The sequence below is a fragment of the Eurosta solidaginis genome, chromosome 5, assembly GCF_040869045.1.
Source record: "Eurosta solidaginis isolate ZX-2024a chromosome 5, ASM4086904v1, whole genome shotgun sequence".
NCBI lineage: Eukaryota > Metazoa > Arthropoda > Insecta > Diptera > Tephritidae > Eurosta > Eurosta solidaginis.
In genome coordinates this window covers 177598563-177621338 of record NC_090323.1, presented here as the reverse complement: position 1 = coordinate 177621338, position 22776 = coordinate 177598563, and the positions used below count along the sequence as shown (strand labels likewise).

The window sequence follows — 22776 nt, the reverse complement described above, 5'->3', positions numbered from 1 at the left end:
ATATGTTTAAAAGGGTCGTAGACTAGAATAAAAAGCTATATCATAGCGAAAAATAGTTTTGTATCAACGATATTTCAATTGCCAAGTTTTATTGTAAGAGGAAATTGGAAGACATTTTTTTAAAGGGGGGTGCCATTCCCCTATTCCGAGCACGCATTACACAACATTTTAGAGTCTCAAAAAAAATAAGTCCCTCGTAACAAAATTCGAAACAGTAATTTATCTGAAATGAAATGTACAACTGAAACTCACGCTGAGTATATAATGTTCGGTTACACCCGAACTTAGACACCCTTACTTGTCTAATTTGTTGTGCATAAAATTCTCATTATAGTTACAATTCACCTTGCGGCAGTAAAATTTTAAGAAAAAGATTCTCGTTTGAATATGAAAGTTTTTCCTTTTCATACCCTTCATGACCTTATGGCCCATATTGAATTTGGCCCGTTGTCGAAAGTTTGTAAGTACAAGAAGTGAATTCCCGAAATGAGCAGGGCATTGAGGAAATTGGATTTAAAACTCAACTGTTCTCCTGTATGCTTCCCAATTTGTTAAGATATCTCCATGAAAGAATTAAACAGGTGACTAAACAGGCATGTATGGCTACGCCACCCGGTCATTAAGAACTATCATTTCATCAGCAGCGTCTAATCACCATCTGTCTATACAAACGTGTATGATAATAGCTCATCCACCTTGAGCGGGTTGGGCGCTGGGCTTGGGACCCGCCACAAAAAATCAAACTCCAATGAAAATACCAATTAAACCTCGTATATAAAGAAAACTCTGTTTTGATAACAACCTCGGCAAACATTTAAAGGCTTACAATTCAAGGGCAGGCACTTGGAATATCAGTTTCCTTAACGCGATTGCTGTCAATGCTTGGCTGATTGATGTCCTCGTGAGAGCAAAAGCTGAGATCACCGCCATTTAAGAGATGATATGGCCGATGAATGGAAAAAATACAATTAAAGTTTTGATTCGGTTTAACAGGTCAGTTCTTTGTATATGTTAGTATGTGGTTAAAGTAGGCTAAAATATGACAAAAGTTACATAGAAACAAACGCAGTTTCGGTGTTAGATTTGTGGTGGAATGGTGAATTCGCCGCCAAGTACTGCTGTTCATGCATGTGGACGAACGTCTCGCGGCTATCCGCAATAAATCAAAAATTTTGAATATTTCATTCATCGGCCTGATCACCATCTCGTCGCAGCCAAAATACCCGCCCGCCGCTGCGCGGCTATAAAAAAAAATAAAAAATACAACGAAAAGCTGTAATCAGACTGTCTATAATTTGGCAACTCTACTGTCACATCTGCTCCCTGAGAGCAAAAGTCAAACCGACGGAATGCTGCCTGAAACCGGTAGGTATGCCTGTCGTAAGAGGCGACTAAAATACCGAATTGATTAAAGGGATTGCGTAGTAAGTAAAAATATAATAAATTGGTTTTGTTTTTTTATATCATAAATTATCTGCTGTTTATAACTAAGTAACTAAATTGTCGATTCAATATTTCTTTACTACACGGGAAAGATGATTCTACATATACATTAGAGCGGGTCAAATTGTATGGATGGATTTTTTTTTTCATCAGGAGTATAGCAAAAACGTAATCTACATATGATTCTAAGAAAAATTGTTGAAGACACCATAGCTGTAAGTCCGATTTCGAGTCGCCGACTTCTGCAAAATAGATATTTTGCCATATGAATGTAGAGTTTGGCCAACAAATCTTCATAGCTTCTGATAGAATTATAGGAAAAATATCATATTGGGCTTACTTTAAAGCAGGCATGCTTAACCAACGAACCGATATCATTTCGTCACGATAATTAACGAAATGACTTTGTTTCGTTTATTAACGTTAAGAACGTCAAGTTAACGAAATGATTTTGTTTCGTTTTCTGCCATATCAAAACGAATGTTGATTATTCATTTCAAACTATGCTGGCAAAGCTCATTGATGGCGGAGTCATTAAAGGTGAAAGCATTAGCCAAGCTGATTGCAACTTTTCTCATGAATTTTGACAGTACGAACATTTCTCAGAGTATTTTTGACATTACCACCAACGGATTACACAAACAAATTAGATGAAGTTTGTGTGTATGTCCGCTCGCTGTTACCACCTTACGGCTTCACCATAGCTATAGCATAGCCAGCACAATTAAAACATTTTAACGTTAACGAAAGCTTTTCGTTTCGGTTAAAAACGAGATACAATTTATCTTGATAAAATGTTTATCGATAATATTTCGAAGTGTTTCAACGGGAACGGTGGAAATTTTTTGATAAACGATTAGCTTAACTTTAAGGTATTTAACGAACATTTTTACGTACATTTCAGAATGTATTAATATTGTAACGAATTTACTGCAATTCCCCTTATTTGCAATCGTCTGCTAGCGTTCGAATCACTGAACTGTTGAATAAATAACTCCAATATTGAATAATGAAAAAATGGCCTTCACAATAACACTTATACTTTGCGGCTCGCTGGCTTAATAACCAAACTGATTGATAACTCAAATGAAACTCTACTATTGGCCGCCAGATCTCGTGCTTAATCAATAACTGATTGATTGTTCAACTCAAACTGAATTACAGCGCCTCTACATCTGTCGCCTTTTATACTCTTTGGTTTCCTAGTTCGCATCTTCTAGACGCTTCCAGAATCTACTAGTCCAGTAGCTCTCAAACTTCTCAGCTGTAACTACAATTGCATAATTTTATAGTTTTTCTCATTGCATACTTATAGGAGTATCTCAGATATATGCATGTATTTGTGCATTGACTCTCTGCTGCTCGTACACGTACATGGTACATATATGTAGACGCAGTTATTGTTTCGTTTATGTAGATACATGATGATTGAATTATTGATGTGCCTTCACGTCACTGCTTAGCATCGGCTTAGAGACGATAGCATCGCTCAGTGCTGCTAACATTCGTAACACTGCCCTCCACCTAAGTCTGATCGTCCCGATCAGACAAATCTCTCTATCTAAACGTCGCTTGCATCTCCAAATGTACCACTCTTCTACTCCGTGGTTTCTCAATGCTTTGTATGCGGTAGATAGTATCACTGATCTTCTTCACAACCTTGTACGGGCCTTCCCAACTGCACCGAAATTTGGATGGAACACCTTTCCGCCGGTGAGGGTTGTATAACAGTACCAAATCTCCCGCCAATAAACCTTTCGAATTATTGTTCTCATGGTACCTGTGTTTCATCGTACTACTCAATACCCTGGTTCGTTCCTTCACACTCGGTTGTTTGGCCAATGAACTACTTCGTAGAGCTTGCGCTTGACGGATTGGCTTCGCATAATCAGTATCGTTCCCGCGTTTCCCCACAGTAGTGCGCTCTGGCTTGAAACTACCCTCGCATTCTTTCTCGGAAATTCGTTGCTTCGTTTTCCTGCGTCTTTTAGGTTTTGTCAATGCCAGTGTTTCTCTCGCAGGTACTTTTGATTTTGATTTATTTGGCCCATTCGATCTATCAACCTTTGCCTTTGACTGGTCTTTGTCGAGTCTTTTCCACCAGTACCCGATTACTGCTGAACCCTTTTTCCAAACTAAAGTTAAGTGGTATGTCCTGGTTCTTATAGCGCATAATTTTTCTCCGCATATCGATCCTGATGTCATGGTCAACCAAGAAGTCCACTCCCAATATGACTTCATCAACGATCTCCGCCACAACGAATTTGTGTAGAATCATGAATTTTCCAATTAATACCTCACATACCACTTCGCCTTGGACTTGATTATACTCGCCTGTGACCGTACGCAACCTTGCTCCAGGTAATGACTTTACTCTCCTGTAGACCAAATCAGATCGAATCAAGGAATGAGATGCCCCCGTATCTACAGTCAGTACACGCTCTTTACCATCCACATTCCCTCTGATGGTAAGACTGCTTGATTTCCTTCCAATCTGCGACACAGATATCAAGGGACATTCAATACCCGGGGCAAGTTTTCGTTCTTTACATCCGACACGCTCTTGCTCATTTCCGCCAGCTTTGCGTTTACGGCCACCCACATTGTTGGAACTACTAGGATCAAGATCGCAATGACGGGCAATGTGACCGGACTTCCCGCATTTGAAACATTTAATAACTTTTTCACTCCGCTTTTGCGATCCTTTCAGCGCCTCCAATATTGCGTCTACCCACTCTGGCCTTTCTACTTCCACACGGCGTGCTTTGAAAACTGGCTTACACAGAAGCGACGCTGTTTTCTGAATCAGAGCTTATGACACCGTTTCTGCGAATGTTGGCTTTGGGTTTGCGTATGTAGCTCGCTTTGTTTTGATGTCCCGTATGCCATTTATAAAGCTCTGAATCTTTACCCTTTCAGTGTATTCCACGGGTGCGTCCGCATTCGCTAAATGTGCTAGCCTTTCAATATCCGACGCAAACTCTTGCAATGTTTCACCAGGCCTCTGGAAGCGGTTCAGCAACTCCATTTGATATATCTGTCTCCTATGCTCAGTTCCGTATCGTCTCTCTACAGCAGCCATCAATGCTTCATAATTGTTCCGCTCTCCTTCGGGAATCGTCTGTAGGATTTCCGCTGCTGGCCCCTTCAATGCCACGAACAGTGCAGCAACTTTATCTTCCGCATTCCAGTTGTTCACTGCTGCGGTCTTCTCAAACTGTAGCTTGAAGACCTGGAAAGGAACAGAACCGTCAAAATATGGAGTTTTTACCTACGTATTGCTCGCTGAAGCAGCCGGCCGATTAAGTTGCAATTCCTGTATACGACCTCTCAACGCATCCACCTCTGCCTCGAATTTTTCTTCAAACTGCGTTATCATACGCGCTTCGAGTTTTGATGATATACGCGCCTCTTGCTCTTTCAGTTGTGTTTCCATCTTTGATGTAATCTGTGTCGACATTTCTGAAATACGTGTCTCATGTGTTTCCAGCTGGGATGCCATATATGTCTTCTGCTCTTCCAATTGTGGTGTTATATGGGTTTCCTGCGATTCCAGTTGGGATATCATATACGTCTTCTGTTCTTCCATCTTCGATGTTATTCGTGTCTCTTGGGATTCCATCTGTGATGACATATACGTTTTCTGTTCTTCCAGTTGTGATGACATGTTGGTGGATATTTGTGATGACATTTCTGTTATACGTGCCTCTTGCGCTTCCATCTTGGATGTTACTGTCGATGTTTGAGCAGTTATTGCAGCCAATATCATGTTCAAGTCTGTGCTGGTAATTGTCTGCGATTATTCGTTTTTCTCTTCAATTTTTGTTAGCTAAAATAAGTTCAGAACATTTCCAAAAGCTTTCATTCAGAGAGTTTTTCTTTTTTCGAATTCGTTTTAGTAGAAAAAAATTTTCAAAAAAAACCTTTATTTTCAAGTAATAAACAAAAAAACACAATTTTTATAATTTTAATGTAATTTATTTAAAAGATTTTTTTTTTACTTAGAATTGACCATTTTAACGTATTTTTCAAAATAAAAGTAATGTTATGTTATTATTTTTTTAAATCTTTTTTGCTCTCCATTCGTGGTTGTTTTCACTACCACGAACATCTCGAAAATTTATATCTTCGAAAAAGGCTCTTGCTAAACATGAAGCAACTCTATCTGAAACACCGAATTTGTGCTTCACCTGTTTCCATATCCATTCCAAGTGGTTCGTATGTTGGATCATCACTAACTGTTGGCATTGTTGGTATTGTTGTAGGTGTTTCTTCTACAATGTCAACCATATGTTCAGGTATTGTGAATTTTCTATCATTATGTTGGTCCATCATAAATTCTTTTAAATGGTTTGGTATTTAACCACATGAGCATTCTGTTGTTTTTAATTTGCATTTACATTTTCCAATGCAAAATAATTCATTTGTTGATTGTACGAATGGTGTAAATTCCTGACCTTTTTTTCTGTTTTTAATGCTTTTGTGATATTTTTCAATTAAAACATTTAGTTTTCTTAGAATACTACGTCTATCAATTAGTTGAATATTCAATTTATTCCTAATTTCAACCAATTTATCAATTACATGAGAAGTAAAATTTTTATGCGAAAACATTTTACTTTGAATTTTAGCATGATCACTTAAAAAGAAATAAAATCTTAAAATGTCACGACTAGACGGTAAATTCAGATTATTTAATTCACTTGATAAACCAAATGCAATAATATCTTATTCGAGTATATGTGATTCAGATGATGATGATGTAGAAGGATTTGGTTCATCCATTTTAAATTTAAATACAAAAAGCTGTAAAGAAAATAAAACTTTCCATAAGAAATTTGTTATCTAATATATAAAATTCTTCTGTCACGGTTTTAGAGGCTTAACTCCTCCGAAACGGCTGAACCGATTCTCATGAAATTTTTGAGCATATTGGGTAGGTCTGAGAATCGGCCAACGTCTACCATTTTTTCGCTACGTGCCTAGGGTCTTGAGATCAAAACGTGGACCCGGGTACCCCTAGAATGTGTTTATACAATATGGATATCAAACGAAAGCTGTTGATGAGTGCTATAGTACAGGATAATTTGCATACCCCTGGGTGACTAAGGTCTCGAGATTTAGGCCAAAACGTGGACCCGGGTACCCCTAGAATGTGTTTATACAATATGGATAACAAATAAAAGCTGTTGATGAGTTCTATATTACAGGATAATTTTCATACAACTGGGAGGCTAGGGTCTCCAGATATAGCCCAAAACGTGGACCAGGGTACCCCTAGAATGTGTTTATACAATATGGATTTCAAATGAAAGCTTTTGATGAGTGCTATAGTACAGGATAATTTTCATACCGCTGGGTGACTAGGGTCTCGAGATATAGGCCAAAACGTGGACCCGGGTACCTCTAGAATGTGTTTATACAATATGGATAACAAATGAAAGCTGTCGATGAGTGATTTAGTAGAGGATAATTTTCATACCCCAGGGTGACTAGGGTCTGGATATATAGGCCAAACGTGGGCCCGTGAACGCCTAGACAATGTTTTTACATTGTGGGTATCAAATTGAAGCTGTTGATGAGTGCTTTAGTACAGGGTAGTTTTCATACCTATTGGTGAGTAGGGTCTCGAGATATAGGCCATAACGTGGATCAGGGTAACACTAGGATGTGTTTTTACATTATGGGTATCAAATTGAAGCTGTTGATGTGTGCTTTAGTACAGAGTAAGTTCTATGCCGCTGGGTGACTAGGGTCTCGAGATGTAGGCCAAAACGTGGACCCGGATACACCTAGAATGTGTTTTTACATTATGGGTATCAAATTGAAGCTGTTGATGTATGCTTTAGTACAGAGTAAGTTTTACACCGCTGGGTGACTATTGTCTCGAGATATAGGCCAAAACATGGACCCGGATACACCTAGAATGTGTTTTTATATTATGGGTATCAAATTGACGCTGTTGATGTGTGCTATTATACAGAGTAAGTTTTACACCGCTGAGTGACTAGGGTCTCGAGATATAGGCCAAAGCATGGACCCGGATACCCCCTAGAATGTGTGTGTATTATGGATATCAAATGAAAGCTGTTGCTGAGAGCTCTAAAGCTCATTGTGATATTCGATTTAGGCAAGGTGCACACGAGGCTACGCGTTATAGACGCTGCAGGCGAAATTTGTACGCTTTGATGCCGAACACACGTATTTAAATGGAGAGCTGCATACGGGGCGTCAGCTGCATGAAAGCGACAAAGCATGAAATTTTCGTGTAGCTAAGCGTACAGCAATGTTGGTCGCTGAGCGTACGTACGCTTGAAAAAAAGGAAGAACAAGATGCTTGTTTACATTTTTTTGTATGCAAATTTGTGTAATTAGTTAAAAAATGTTACTTTAGTTAATAAAAGTGCGTGAAAGGTATATTACCAAAGCAAAAAAGAGTATTAAATACCACAACAGCTTGGTTAGACATTGTTGAAGCGTTTAAAAGGCTAAATAGTGTTGGAAACTAGAAATAACCTTTTTATCTAGTCTGCGGTGGTTTAAAATTGCCTTTCATAATTTACAAAGGCACGGGGATGCAAACAACGTTTAATACCTATATTCCTTTGGTTTCGGGGACGGATAAAGCTGAAGAAATTAAATTTAAATTTTTTTTCAATAATTGTTTGCTTTTTGTAGCGACGCTAGAAAGTAGCTACGTGTGCAGATCTTGAGGCGTAGAGAAATTGTAGTTATATGAAATGTCTTGTACGCATCTATTACGCGTAGCCTCGTGTGCACCTTGCCTTAGTCGCATCAACCTGGCAAAACTGATAAATATGCATGCGAAGCCGAAATAAAGACAAGAATTAATAATACTCACATACCTATTTATATACGTCCTATTCGGTTTGCCTGAAATTTTGTATATAAATTTGCCTATATTAGTATTTACGATGCTTTTTTCGAGAAGTATACCAGAAACGGACTGGGACTGGGATTAGGACTAGGACTGGGACTGAGACTGAGACTCGGAGTTGGGGGACTGGAACAAAATACATACCATCCTCTGGGACTGGCAATAAAAGATGAAGAAGAAGGAGAAAAACTTGAGAGAAGATAAAAGAGAGAAGGAGACTGAGAAAGAGATAGAATGAGACGAAGATGGAGATGAAGCGAAAAAGACGGAGGGAGGAGTGAATAAAAAGATTAGGAAAAAGTGTAAAGGGGAGGCGCAGAGTTAGACGGAAAAAGCTTATTAAAATGTATGCAGATAGGCCAAATTTAGGGCAAAAAAACGTCTGTCGGCTCTGCTAGTAACTGATAATATAGTAGTTAAAAGTTCATTTTAGGCTAATTTCTCATAATTTAAGCCTGATATCTCTACTAAAATTCAAAGACACTATAGATATTAATACAGATTCTGAAATGTACGTAAAGTACCTTTAAAGTTAGCCCAATATGATATTTTTCCTATATATCAGAAGCTGTGAAGATTTTTTGGCCAAACCCTACATTCATATGGCAAAATAACTATATTGCAAAAGTCGGGGACTCGAAATCGAACTTAGAGCTATGGTATCTTCAACAATTTTTCTTAGAATCAACTGTAGATTACGTTTTTGCTATACTCCTGATGGAAAAAATTCGACCCGCTCTAATATACATACATATATGTATATGTAATCAAAGTACGAAGTTAGGACACAGGTTAATAGCGCTTTGGATCAGCGCTCTTGAAATACATATGGAAGCTTTACGTTGTATCCACATATATTATTTATGAACTCTGTACTTATGGAAACAATTATCTTTAAGTTACTTACTTATCTGTGTATACATAGTACATACTTTTTATTAGTCTGGAAATTTAGTTGCAATAAAAATAAAAAGTAAAATCAGTTTCTTTATTAACATAATTTTTAGATTAAATTACCATTTGATATGTTTGTAGCGGAACAATCCAAAATTTACGTTAAGCATTAAATTTAATTCATATGAATTAAGCGGGGACTGTCTTCATTGCTTTTAAATGTATGAAAACATTTATTTGAAACAATCTTTATTTTATAATTTATTCAATAATTTGGGAAATTTTTAAACAACGTGACATCAGGACGGACACGGCGACAGCTGTTTCGATTCAGTTTATGTCCCCAAAATGGCGATTGATAATTCAACAAGTAAGGAAGTCTTAATTCGGGAAAAGCCGAATATTATAACCCAGCAGCGTGTGCTCATTTATGTATTAGGGCTACATTTAAAGAGAAATATTGCAAATATTGAATGATATGAAAGATGAAATATACATGCAAATATCGTCTTCATGAGAAGCTTTAAAATGGTCATAGAAATCAATGTGCTTACAAACTTTTGTAAAAATTGCTCACTTTTTGTTCGGCTCTGGTGTTGAAAGTTTTGTAAAGAGTTTAACAAAAAGAAGCGTACCAGGACCATTCACAATATTTTTTTTTTAATTTTCCGACTTTGCACCAACTTTTGTATAATTGTGATTTAGTTCATCATCATCATTAATTGGCACTTGACCGCCCAAACAATTCTGGCCGTTTCGTAACAAGTCGCGCCAGCTGTGCCTGCTTCGCGATAACTGACGTCAATACCTGCCCATACTCAGTGACGGTCTCCGCCTTCCTCTGTTATTTTCTTGACTGAAACATCTTCGTCCATTCGCACAACATAACCTAGCCAGCGAAGCCTTTGGGTTTTTATTCGCTGCACTATCGTCATATCTTCGTAAAGATCATATATCTCATCATTATACCTTCGACTGTACTATAAATCTTTCGGAGAACTTTTCTCTCGGAGACTCCAGGAGCCATTTCATCTTCTCTCGACACCGTCCATGATTTTGAGCCATACATCAGGACAGGTATGATTAGCGACTTGTAGAGCGTGATTTTCGTTCGTCGAGAGAAGACTTTACTTTTCAGTTGCTTACTCAGTCCAGAGTAGTAGGCTGACATTGTTTTTGCTGTTAATACTGGTTCCCAAATAGACGAAATCCCTCACAGTCCCATCATGGTTATGTAGCTGCGTGCTAACCATCAACTTTAAACAACTTTTTTAAGAAAATTTGGGCGTGACCGTCACCGAATCTATAAATAACTCCAAAACCATATTTTTGCAAAATTGGCTTCTGATTTACGGCTTGCAAAAGGTTTAAGTTTTTTACTACTAAATAGGCGATGTCACGCCCATTTTCCGAAATTTTACAAAATTTCTATTTTGGGTTATGATGTCAACCCAAGTCCCATCACTTAATCGATCTTCGGTATTAAATTATTGCTTTTTTCCATTTTTTGAAAATTTCGATATCGAAAAATTAGTCATGGTTATCGTTCTTTTTCGATGCTGATAATTTTGATGTAAGGAAGTCTATATCTATCTCGTTATCCAACCAAACTTATGTACAAGTACACACTGGGTATAACAAGTAAGGAAGGGTTAGACCACGTTTACACATGCACTTATCTTTAATAAATTCTCAATAGATAACACAGGCCTGCAAGGTTTTTTTTTTGTTTCGGACCAGGAAGTAATTTCAGACGTATTTCTGCGTGCTGAGTCGGAATCCGCCCTCCTATTTGGTCCAGCACGAAAGATGGTCAATTCAAGTTGGGGTCTGTTGTCGAAGTCACATATCATGAGTTGGCCGCTAACACGTTGGGTCACATATTTATTATTGATATAAGTGCTACTAAAAAAATCAAATCGTGGCGTTAGAAAATGGATTTTGTGGGGAAAGAGTTGTTCTCAAATATACTTTAAGCATATTTGCACAAAAATATTTCCTATTATTAAAATATAAACTCAAAAAATGCTAAAAACAGCGTTTTTCGCACATTTAGGTTAGCATATCTCAAAATCCTGACGTGCTGGGCCAAATATGAAGACGGATTCAGCGCGCAAAAATACGTCGGAAATGACTTCCTGATCCAAAACAAAATAAAAAGCCTATTTTTGCAGGCCTATGTAATCTACCCATTCATGAATCAATAAACAGATCCCGCATTAAAAAATGAGAGAGCAAAAAATCATAGTTAGCCGTGAAATAAATTTTCTCGGCGTGACGTCACGCTTTTGAAAACATTTTTCGTTAATGACGCAGTGTTCAGACTTTATTCCAATCGGAGTATTTTGCTCCGCTCTTACCTCCTACTACATTTTTTACCTCAAAGATTTATTTGGGTAGAGCTGAAGACTAAATAGTATTACTACCTAATATCTTTTGGTTGAAGTTTTTATTGTACCGTATGAAAAGCTGATGGCTTGCAAGTGACGATTGGATGAAATGACGTGAATTCATTGTTTGTGTCTTAAGACGTGTTTGTTCACATTTTACTAACAGTTTTTGAACTTTTTTCGTAAGGAATGAGAAAAGAAGGAGTAAAATGTAAGCAACAAATGTGTTCGGGCGTGATCTGTAAATCCTGCCAAAATTAAATATACAGCACTTCTTGAAATTGTATATAAAAATGAAGCACTTTGAGTCAGTGAGGTCAGCTAACCCTGTTTTGTGATAACAGTCGCCAATTGGGGGCACCACCCGAGGTCAAATCTTCCTCCAACTGTCTCTCCCAACTTAGTGCAGCGTTTCTCATTCTCTGTTTACAAACTGCCGGAGCGTATTCGTTCATCCGCATAAGATGACCTAGCTAGCGAAGTCTTTGGATTTTCAATCGCTGCACTATCATGATGTCTACGTAAAGCTTATATAACTCATCATTATACCTCCTTCCACACTCGCCGTCGACATCACGTATAGAACCATAAACCTTCCGGCCTTCCGGAGAACTTTTCTCTCGAATACTCGAAGAGCTATTTCATCTTCTCTCGACACCTTCCATCATTCCGAGCCATACATCAGGACAGGTATGATGAGTGACTTGTAGAGCGAGAATTTTGTTCGTCGAGAGAGGACTTTACTTTTCAATTACCTAAAGAAGCACTTGGTGGCAAGAGTTATTCTACGTTTGATTTCTAGGCCGACAGTGTTTTTGCTTTTAATGCTGCTTCCCAAATAAACGAAATCCTTCACAGTCTCGAATTAATATCTGCCAACAGTGACGTAGCTATAAAGGCCACGATGACAGCAAGTACTTCGTCTTGTCCAAATTTACTGAAAGACCAACTTTTTGTTGCTTCTTTATCTTCGCTTCCATGTTTGAACAGCCCGGCGGGTATACCGTCATTACTTGGCACCTTGTGATTTTTTTAAGCCGTGATATTGGATGCCGGGGAGTGTTTTTCATCATCGGTGATCGGGGTATCGGGTTCGTCTTCCCCCACACTCTGTACGTCAGTTAACAGGTCGCCATTATCGTTCCTACAGGAATCTGCCCCGGGCGTGAAACCTGCTGTCATTAAAAGAGCATGAAACATGTATAGTAAACCGAAAATAATAATAATAATATTTTTTCGCGATAAATATCCGGGGAGATATAATGTAGTGTGTTAATGGGAGCATTAATTGGTCATCCTACACGTTTTAGGCGGACTCCATGTGCATCTGATAAGGCAGATAACATTTTTGCTACGAAACATTTTATGGCAAAAACACAATCGAAAGGTTAGCCAAGCCACCAAATCAATTTGATGTTAGTTGTTCGCCCGCTTTCAAAAAGGAAGAAAAAATATACTCCGAAAATTTAATTTTTACTCCGGCGTAGTAATTTGCTCAGGTAACAGTTTTAAATATTCCGAACACTAGTAGCGAAACATGAGAGAAATGTAATAAATCGAAAAATTTCAAAAGCGCTACGTCAGCAATTTTTTTTTTTCAAATTCGATTACAAATACAACAATTCCGGAATGCGGGATCTTGGTTCATTCAATTATGCTACCCATTAACATATGCTCCATCGCTAGGAACTAGATTACCATTTGTCAAAATATTCTCGTTTCCCTCTTGTTACAAATTAGAGATTACACAATAGAGGAGGTAGTTTTTCTATGAAAAAAAAAATCGGCATCTCTTAAACTTGTTCATAAATACCGATTATCAAAGGGGACCATTTATATGGGAAATCTAGTTATTTAATTAACGATTAGGAGTTAGACCTAGGTTACATGTAACGAGTTTATTTTCTTTTTCGTACATAGCTCCAAATCGTTAATTATATAGCTAGACTTTCCATATAAATTTTCCCTTCGATAATCGGTAATTATGAAAAAAATTAAGGATGTAGATTTTTTTTCATAGGAGTTCCAGCTCTAGTGTGTAATGCCTAATCGGAAACGCAAAATATATAATAAACGTGAAAATTGTTTAATCATGTTCCCACGTATAGAATATATGTAGACAAGTAGATTATCTATTGAAGATTTATTGTAAATTAAGGCATGTGTAAGCGTGGTCTAAGGTACTAATATGAAGATAATCTCGTTATGTGTAAACTAGGTCTTAGATAGATTTACAACACTATGGGGGGTTTGAAGTTTAGCCTTTTTTGAAACGCTATTTTAAAAATGAATAACAACTTCAGTCCTGGTCCTCTCTTACAAGAAAAGTTTAAAGATGACCGCCGCAGTCATAAACCAAACTGTTATAGTAGAATCGGTTTAAGACCTAGTTTGCAGATTTATAGTAGAATAATTAGGACTTAGTACTAAGTAAGATTCTTTGTTGAATTTGTAGAGTAAACAATTAATAAAATAAATGATTTTGATAAATTCTGTTCAGAAATTTTTAGTTTGTAAAAGCTTACTTACTTACTTACAGAACTTTAATGCAAGTCACTGTATATTAGACTGGGTCGATTTATTAACTGATATCTATGTACATATCTATGTACGATTATCTATGTACATTAGACTGGGTCGATTTTTTAACCGATATCGCGCCATCGATTTTTCTATAGGATTTGGGCTCAGGAAAAAAAGTTCCACTACGCATACCCAAAAAACAATTGTCGAGCCTGCGAAATTTCATTTTTTTTTTTCACTTTTTTTCGAGTTTGATTTTTAAAGTTTTTTTCATAACGTTTTTTTTTTTTCAAAAAACTGTTATCGACAACGTTTTTAGCGGACATTTTTGGGTCGTACAGGGTATACATGAAATTTTACAATTAAATGAAAATGTTTTAGTAGGTCATGAAAAAAAACCTTAAAAATCAAAGCCGAAAAATTCAAAAAAATTAAATTGCGCAGACTCGACAATTGTTTTTTTGGGTATGCGTAGTGGAACTTTTTTTCCTGAGCCCAATTCCTATCGAAAAATCGATGGCGCGATATCGGTTAAAAAATCGACCAAGTCTAATTTACATATACCTGTATACCTACAATATGTCTTAAAGCACTGAACTATGAAATTGACTATTTTGATTTATTACTATTTTTTGATAGTTACATATGTTTATATAGCTATAATGAATTTCTTCTACCAGCAACGTATGTAAGTATACATATATACGCATGTATGTACATATGTATACATACACATCTAATTTTGTTTATAAACAACTTGACGCCATAACATATCCGCATTATTGATTTCCAATCGACTACATAAATTAGACGAAGCTTAATCACCTGTGAGGTGATTGTTTGGCCAAAAATAAAACATGAATTCAAATTGAGCGGAAACAAGAATTAAGCGATTGGATCGTGTTGAGTGGCATGCAAAAAGCGAAAATATACTAAAAGAAGGTCGAAGTTATCAATGGGGTAAAAAAGAAAAAAAAATTTACGTTAATATAGAATTTAAAATTTTAATGGAGTCTTAACATATAGTTTAACCTTAGTAATTTAGGTTCAGGTTGAAATGGCCGGTCCGTGGGGAGCTCGGAGTGCTACCAGAAAGCTCATGATGGGCATACTAACTGGACACTGAAAGGAAGTAACAGTTGAGCACGTGCTGTATTCGTTTCCTGCACTCGTGAAGTCAACAGCTACTAAAAGAAAGCAGTTAAGCTAGGTCTTAGAAAACTTCTAGCGTTTGCCAAGAGGACGAATTATTTTATTACCTAATTGGTGTATTTTCGTTTGGTTGTCAAACAAATTTTGATAACAGTAACACACTTTCAGTCTATGTGAGATCTTAATTAGCGGTCAGTTCAAACTAACTAACATTGGCGAGTACTTGAAGATTCCTAAGACCGATATCTTACCCTAGAGAGCGCAGGAAACGAGCACAAAGTGTTGTTTCGTCTCCAACCCGCACTTCTCGCATCTGCTATCATTGACTAGACCTAGTTTAAAAGCATGTGACGCCAGAAGACAGTGTCTAGTCAGAATATCCATCAGGAGCCTACAGTGTTCTGTTCTCAATGATGAGAGTAACATTGTTAAGTCTAAGGCCACGTTTACTCAAGCGTTAATCTACACAAACCTACAATAGTTAAACTATTCCTTACTTAAACGGTTATGGCCATCCAAGCGGGCGCCCGTCGCATATTTTCTGAGTTAACTGACACCAATTGGTCACACCAAGGGAATTTACATCATCTTCGACCTGGTCCTCTTCCCCTACTTCCATAGGCGGGTTCCGCTAAAATTACTTTCTTAGTGGGAGCTTCATTTTTCATTCACATAACATGGCCTAGCCAGCGTAACAGCTGCGTTTTAATTCGCTGGACTATGTTGATGTCTGCGTAAAGCTCGCACACCTCATCATTAAATCCCCTTCTGTACTGCCAGAGCCGCTTCATCTGATGTTGTCATGGCCCATGCTTCTGCACCGTATAGCAGGACGGGTACCATAAGTGACTTGTGGTCCAAAGTCGCATTTATTGGCAAGATTGATTCTTCTTGAAATTACCTACAGTGGCGTGCAAAAGAGCAATCAGATCAAGCCTTTTTACTTTTTGATATACTATTTTTGATTTAACTAAATTCAATATTCTCGCTGCCATTGTATGGAAAAGTAACAGCCTTCGCTGACGACCTTGCTATCGCCTATGGTTCATCGAACTATCTGGATTTGGTAGCAGGAATCAATAACGATGTGCATTTGCTAAGAGTGTGGTTTGCAGCACATATGCTCTCTGTCAGCAAGAAAACGAAGTTGATGTATTTCAATTTGCATCCAAAATCCTCACCTGACATAGCCATTGTATTCCATGCTACTGACTGCAAACGTTTTGTACTAAATAATTTTCTGTTCTGTGCATCGTTTAAAGCTGAACTAAACTGTTACGATAAGTGCTTCACTATTGAAAAAGTAAGCGACTTCCAATATCTTGGTGTTATTGTTGACCAAAACTTGAGTTGGTCTACGCATATTTCTCGTTTGAAGTCCTACTTGCGATCTTCCGTTCGTTATTTTTACAATTTAAGAAAAGTTTGTTCAAACGAAACACTTAAAACTATTTACTACGCTTTAGTCCACTCCAAGCCCCAATATGGTATAACCTGTTGGGGTGGCGCTTCAGGTAATAAAATCCAGCAGCTTCTAAGTATTCAAAAATGGGTCATAAGAAAAATATGTAATGTTGTTCGTTTTCACCACTCTAAGGAGTTGTTTAGGGACCTGAAAGTTCTTCCTGTTAAGCATATGTACTACTATAAAACGTTAAAGATATTTTTCATTCGCTGTGGGTATTTACATAGCCTGGTCTCGGATAGTTATAACTTGAGGCAACACTCATATGGACTTGTGTATGTCCCGACCTCTCGAACAACCAACTTCAACAACTTCTTTACGATCGTTTCTTGTAAAGCTTTTAATGCGTTGCCTGCATGTATACGTGTCACTAGAAATCTGAATGAGTTTTTGGGAAAGGTTAAATCTTTTCTACTAGAGAAATCACACGAAGACATAAAAATTTTACTGAACCTTAGTATTTAAAAAAAATATATGTATATATTGGATTAATATAATTTATTACTTATTATTTTTAATCAAACTTCACCCCACGCACTATTGTACATGTTTTTAAATTCAATTTTATTCGGAGATGACATTCGATACTAAAATACATATATTTTTACAGAATGCCTTACTTTTCTTTCTGTAATTTTGGTTAATTTAATTTAAGTCGCTATTGTAACATATATGCTGTTTTGAAAGAAAATGAATAAAAAATGAAATAAAATGAAATGAAATGAATATAAAATATGGAAATTAACGAATACAAATTGTTTACCCTTGTTTTCAGTTCCGAAAAAGTGTTTCCGATGTAATTAATGAGACGCACGATGACTACTTTCTTCTACGTTGGCTGCGAGGTAAGAGAAATAGTTCTTTAAAGTCTTAATCCAAGGCCCGGTTGTTCATTGCGAGTTTATACTCTAATTAACCTTGACTAAAGTTTAACCCTGCCAATAAGGCCGCTTTGACTAATAAAATAATAAAATTTGGTGTCATCAACCATAGTGGCAAGCTTAAACTCCAGTCAACTTTAACTGGAGTTTAAACTCGCAGTGAAAAACCGATCCTAAAGCAGTGATGCCCATAGAATATACCAGCGAGCAAAGTAGGGTTCTTATAACTGCACAAGGGCTGAAAACATTACTTGCGAGTATATAGTACGGGATCTGCTACTTCAAGTACATATGTACATATGAAGACACTACTTGACAATTTGTTCTTTTCTTAATTTTAGCGCGAAAATGGAATCCAGAGGCAGCCGAGGATATGTTACGTGCGGTAAGTTAACTATTTAGGAAGGGATCTTTGACCTTAAAATAAAAGTGGGAAAATCCGGCAGATGGCGAAAAGAAAAACGACCGGGACAGATTCCTGCAGAAATGATGTAAGCTATATGGTAGCCGACGCGTCGCGACGTACATATTGTTAAGTTATGAAGGGAGCACGTCTACTCATTGCTAGATAGCGATAAAAATAACAAGACCGATACCCCAATCACTGGCATCGGAGTAAGCGCTATGCCACCTTCTTTTTCTTCTCTTAGCTGTAAAAACACTTTACGAAGGTTTTGGAGGGTATTACCGTCGCCGGACTATGAAGATGTGAAAATTGTAATATCCCGGTAGCAACGGACTACCCGCCGAGGTTGTAAAACACGAAGGCGAAGAGTTGGTACAAGCATGCGCCAATTCCTATGCAAAAATGTGGTATGACGAGTGTATACCTCCAAATTAGAGTTTCATCGAACTCTGCCCAATCCACCAAAATGGTGATCTAACAACCCAAATGGGCGTTTCGGCGGAATCAGCTTGCTTTATATCCCGTACTGTAAAAACGACTGAACTCCAAATTCTATGAATTGATTAGACCCTAACAGTGCGGTATAAACCTGGTAAATCGACTACCGAGCATATCTCCACCGCGACCCAAATCGTGGAGCAGAAAAACGATAAGCGAATCGGCTGGCAAGATCCTCCGTTTGCAGACCTTTTGAGCGCGTTCTTAACTGGTGGTTCAGTATTGGGCGGTTCTGAAATAGTCGCTACCTATGAGTAGTTAATTTAAATACAAATAGCTAAGACTTCAGGACTCTTGTTACAAGTGTGGCTACCAGCTGCCCCGTTTCACATCAAATTATCACCAGTTATAGATAGTAATTAAACTTGTGTCGCAAACTATCTATAGTCGTAACTGTCTCCCATATTCGCTGCAGGGTAATAAGTATTGCGAAATGACGCTGAGCAGCACCGACCAGCTATGTAGGGATTGGGAAGGAACTTCTTACAGTCGATTTTAACTGCGATTGAAGAGTAAAGTCCTCTCTCGACGAACGAAAATCACGATCTATGAGACTCTCATCATACTAATTCTGATGCATGGCTTGAAACCATAGCTTATGCCGACGGCGAGTATCGAAGGAGGTATATATAAGCTGTATGAGCTTTACGCAGATGTAAACATAGTGCAACGAATGGAAGCCGTTTGGCTACTCCCTTTGGTATGCGTGTTTGTTAGCAAGGGAACGAGGAGACCATCACTGATTTGGGAATAACAGGTGGAGGAAGTCCTAATCTCGCTTGGTGCTGTTAGTTATTGCGAAAGAGAGAGAGCTGTTGTTGTTGTTGTTGTAGCGATAAGGACACTCTCCGAAGGCCTTGGGGAGTGTTATCGAGTTGATGGTTCTTTGTCGGATGCAGATCCGGTACGTTCCCGTACCAAGCCCGACCATCTCGGGAATGACGCTCCCAAGGCAGTCGGTTCTATGTACCGGAGCGACGCGGGATTTTTCCCAACCAAGGACTGTCATTTCAGTGTGACCCCATTTAATTTATTTCGTCCCTCCAACAAATTGCCATCCTCCCAGCAGCTCCTTGAAGCAGGACTGCTCCATACTCTCTTACTCCGGGAAGGCATCGAATCCAATCCGGGTCCGTCTCCTGACCCAGGTCCTGAGAAATGGTTTTGCTGCATCTGCCGGAAAAGAATCTTTTTAGGACGGTCATACTCTGTTCAGTGTGTCTCGTGTAAGGGATGGTTGCATCGGACAGGTTGTTCTGGGCTTGATCCCAAAACCCGACGTCCACTTAACTTTTATAAATCTTTTGTGGCTCCTTGCTGTTCACGCCCAAGGGCATCCCGTAGTCTACGCCTAAGCGCCCCCACTACCTTCCAGCAGCCCCGCTGCTCAGCAAGCCACAACAAGTACCCGCTGCTGCTCGCGCCCCACGGCGCCAACAACTCAAACAGCTGATACCACTCATAACTACTACCTTGGTAGTAGAGTTGGTAGCAATGCTGAGCATCAGCCCCTGCCCCCGTCTTCTCCCCCCTCTTTTCCGGCAGCAATCGTGCAGGTCAGGAAAACAGACTCTTAGTCCCTACCTCCGTTTGCACCGTCTGCCAGCACAGAATATATAGGTTTGCGACATCCGCCCAATGCAGCTCCTGCCTTGGGTGGTGCCACTTTCCTAGATGTTCTGGTCTCCGCGACGGCAACCCCCCGACGGGTTTCATCGCGCCATGTTGCCAGGTCGCAAACCCAAATCATCCGGGTACCCCAATGCTTGCCCAAGGACTCCCAGTCCCAGGGCCACAACAGCAATTGCGTCCTGGCTTTCCACAACCCAGGCGTAGTCACCCGTCACTTAACCCCAGAGTGGCGGCGTCTACCCTTATGCACTTCAGAATTCTGCAGTTAAGCTGTAATGGACTAACTGGGAAGATTACGGAGATAGTCGATTTCATGAAGCGGCACAACATCAGCATTGCTGCGATTCAAGAGACTAAACTCACAGCAAGATCTGCATTGCAGACCTGCTCTGGGTATAATGTCCACAGGAAAGACCGCGAGAGCGGAAATGGAGGCGGCCTCGCGTTTATCATACACCACTCTGTGAAATATTATATATTTGATCCTGGCATCGACCGCAGGGACAATGTCTTAGAACGTCAAGGCCTATCTGTCCGGTCAGGCGATGCAAACCTAGAAATCATCAACATCTACATCCCTCCTGCCACCTGTTGCCCCAGTGGATGACGCCCTAATATCATGGCCTTACTCACTGGCAACAATCGCATTATCTTAGGCGATTTCAATGCCATCATGATCTATGGCATTCAAACTTGCGGGCGGACAGTAGGGGTGAGATGTTGGCGGATCAAATAGAAGAAACGACGTTCTGCACAATAAACGGAGACGCCCCCACACGTATGGTAGGAAGCTGTCACAGCTCGCCAGATATCTCAATCGTAAGCGCAGAACTCGTAAACTGCATCAACTGGCAGCCGATGGTAACATTGGCATCCGACCACCTGCCCATACTTATTTCGCTCGAGCGTACCGCCGACTTCATCGTCACTGAAAAACGCACTTTCATAAACTTCAAAAAAGGAAAGTGGGAAGAATATAAATCCTTTACAGACAACCGCTTTGCTGCCCTCCCTATCCCGACTGATGCCCGACAAGGGGAGCGTGCCTTCCGTAAGGTCATTGAATCCGCCTCGGCACATTTCATTCCCGCCGGGAGAATTCCCGAAATCCAGCCCCACTTCCCGGCGGAGGCCGCAAACTTAGCGAGAGAACGTGACCTGATAAGACAGCTTGATCCGGGCGACCCCCAAATAAGGGATATAAACCAACGCATCAGATTGCTTGTGGATGAACACAAGCGGGCGAAATGGGAGGAGCACCTAAGAGGTTGTAACCTCTCTACCGGTGTGGGTAAACTTTGGTCCACCGTAAAGTCCCTATCGAATCCGACTAAGCACAAAGACAAAGTTTCCATCGCCTTTGGCGACAAAGTGCTGTCGGATGCGAAAAAATGCGCGAGCGCTTTCTGTCGACAACATATAATGCATCCTACGGTCGACAAAGATAGACGGAGAGCCAATAGACACGAACATAAACACAAATTCAGGGCGTCACCAATCACCATCACCGCTAAAGAGGTTGAGGACGCCATTGGTCGTGCTAAACCATCCAAAGCAGTGGGCCCAGACGGCATAGCTATGCCGATGCTTAAAAGTCTAGGGAAAGAGGGTTGCAAATATTTAGCGCATGTCTTCAACCTGTCTCTTTCCACCTTTGTCATACCCGATAAATGGAAAATGGCCAAGGTGGTCCCGCTACTAAAGCCTGGGAAACCAGCTAACATAGGTGAGTCGTATCGTCCGATAGCTCTCCTATCGCCAGTGGCAAAGACGCTTGAAGCCATTTTGCTCCCTTATTTCCAAGCAAATTTGCAGCTAGCCGCTCATCAGCATGGCTTCAGAAAACTCCATAGCACTACCACCGCGCTAAATGCCATTAGCACCCAGATAAATTGCGGTTTAAATCAATACCCCACCATAGAACAGTACTCGTAGCGCTAGACCTATCAAAAGCTTTTGATACTGTCAACCATGGCTCGTTACTGCAAGACCTGGAAGGGTCTACCCTTCCCCCATGTCTTAAAAGGTGGACCGCAAATTATCTGGGTGGTCGGCAGGCATCGGTGCAATATAGAAACGAAACATCAAAACCAAGGAGAATTAAACAAGGGGTGCCACAGGGTGGTGTCCTATCCCCACTTTTGTTTAATTTTTACATATCTAAGCTACCTTCACCACCGGAAGGAGTCACAATCGTTTCCTACGCCGATGACTGCACAATAATGGCCACAGGCCCACGCCCAAAGATCGATGCGCTATACAATAAAATAAACGGCTACCTCCCTGATCTCTCCAGTTTTTTCGCCTCGCGAAACCTGGCATTATCACAGACTAAATCTTCCGCGACCTTATTTACAACAGGGACGTCCCAAATGTCGACCATTTTGAACATCCACGTCGATGGCACTACGCTACCGACTGTCCTTCACCCCAAAATCTTGGGTGTCACGTTTGATCAGGATCTACATTTTGGTGAGCACGTAGCCGCAATTGTTCCGAGAATTCAGAGCCGTAACAAAATCCTCAAATCCCTCGCTGGCAGTACCTGGGGAGAAGTTAAAGAAACGCTCATGACTACATACAAAGCAATTAGC

At 39.5% G+C, this 22776-nt stretch overlaps 1 protein-coding gene across 11 annotated transcripts in view; it reads left to right on the top strand.

Annotated features, from left to right (window-relative positions):
* LOC137234030 (SEC14-like protein 2) overlaps positions 1-22776 on the top strand; it is a 73871-nt gene that overhangs the window by 34455 nt on the left and 16640 nt on the right. For 10 of the 11 annotated variants that reach the window (XM_067757688.1, XM_067757694.1, XM_067757687.1 and 7 more), the window contains 2 exons: positions 17541-17610; positions 17988-18031. The exons of the other annotated variant lie outside the window; for it this stretch is intronic. In XM_067757688.1, coding sequence (XP_067613789.1) covers positions 17541-17610; positions 17988-18031 — 114 coding nt within the window. The remainder of the gene's footprint in view (positions 1-17540; positions 17611-17987; positions 18032-22776) is intronic. 11 annotated transcript variants of the gene reach the window in all.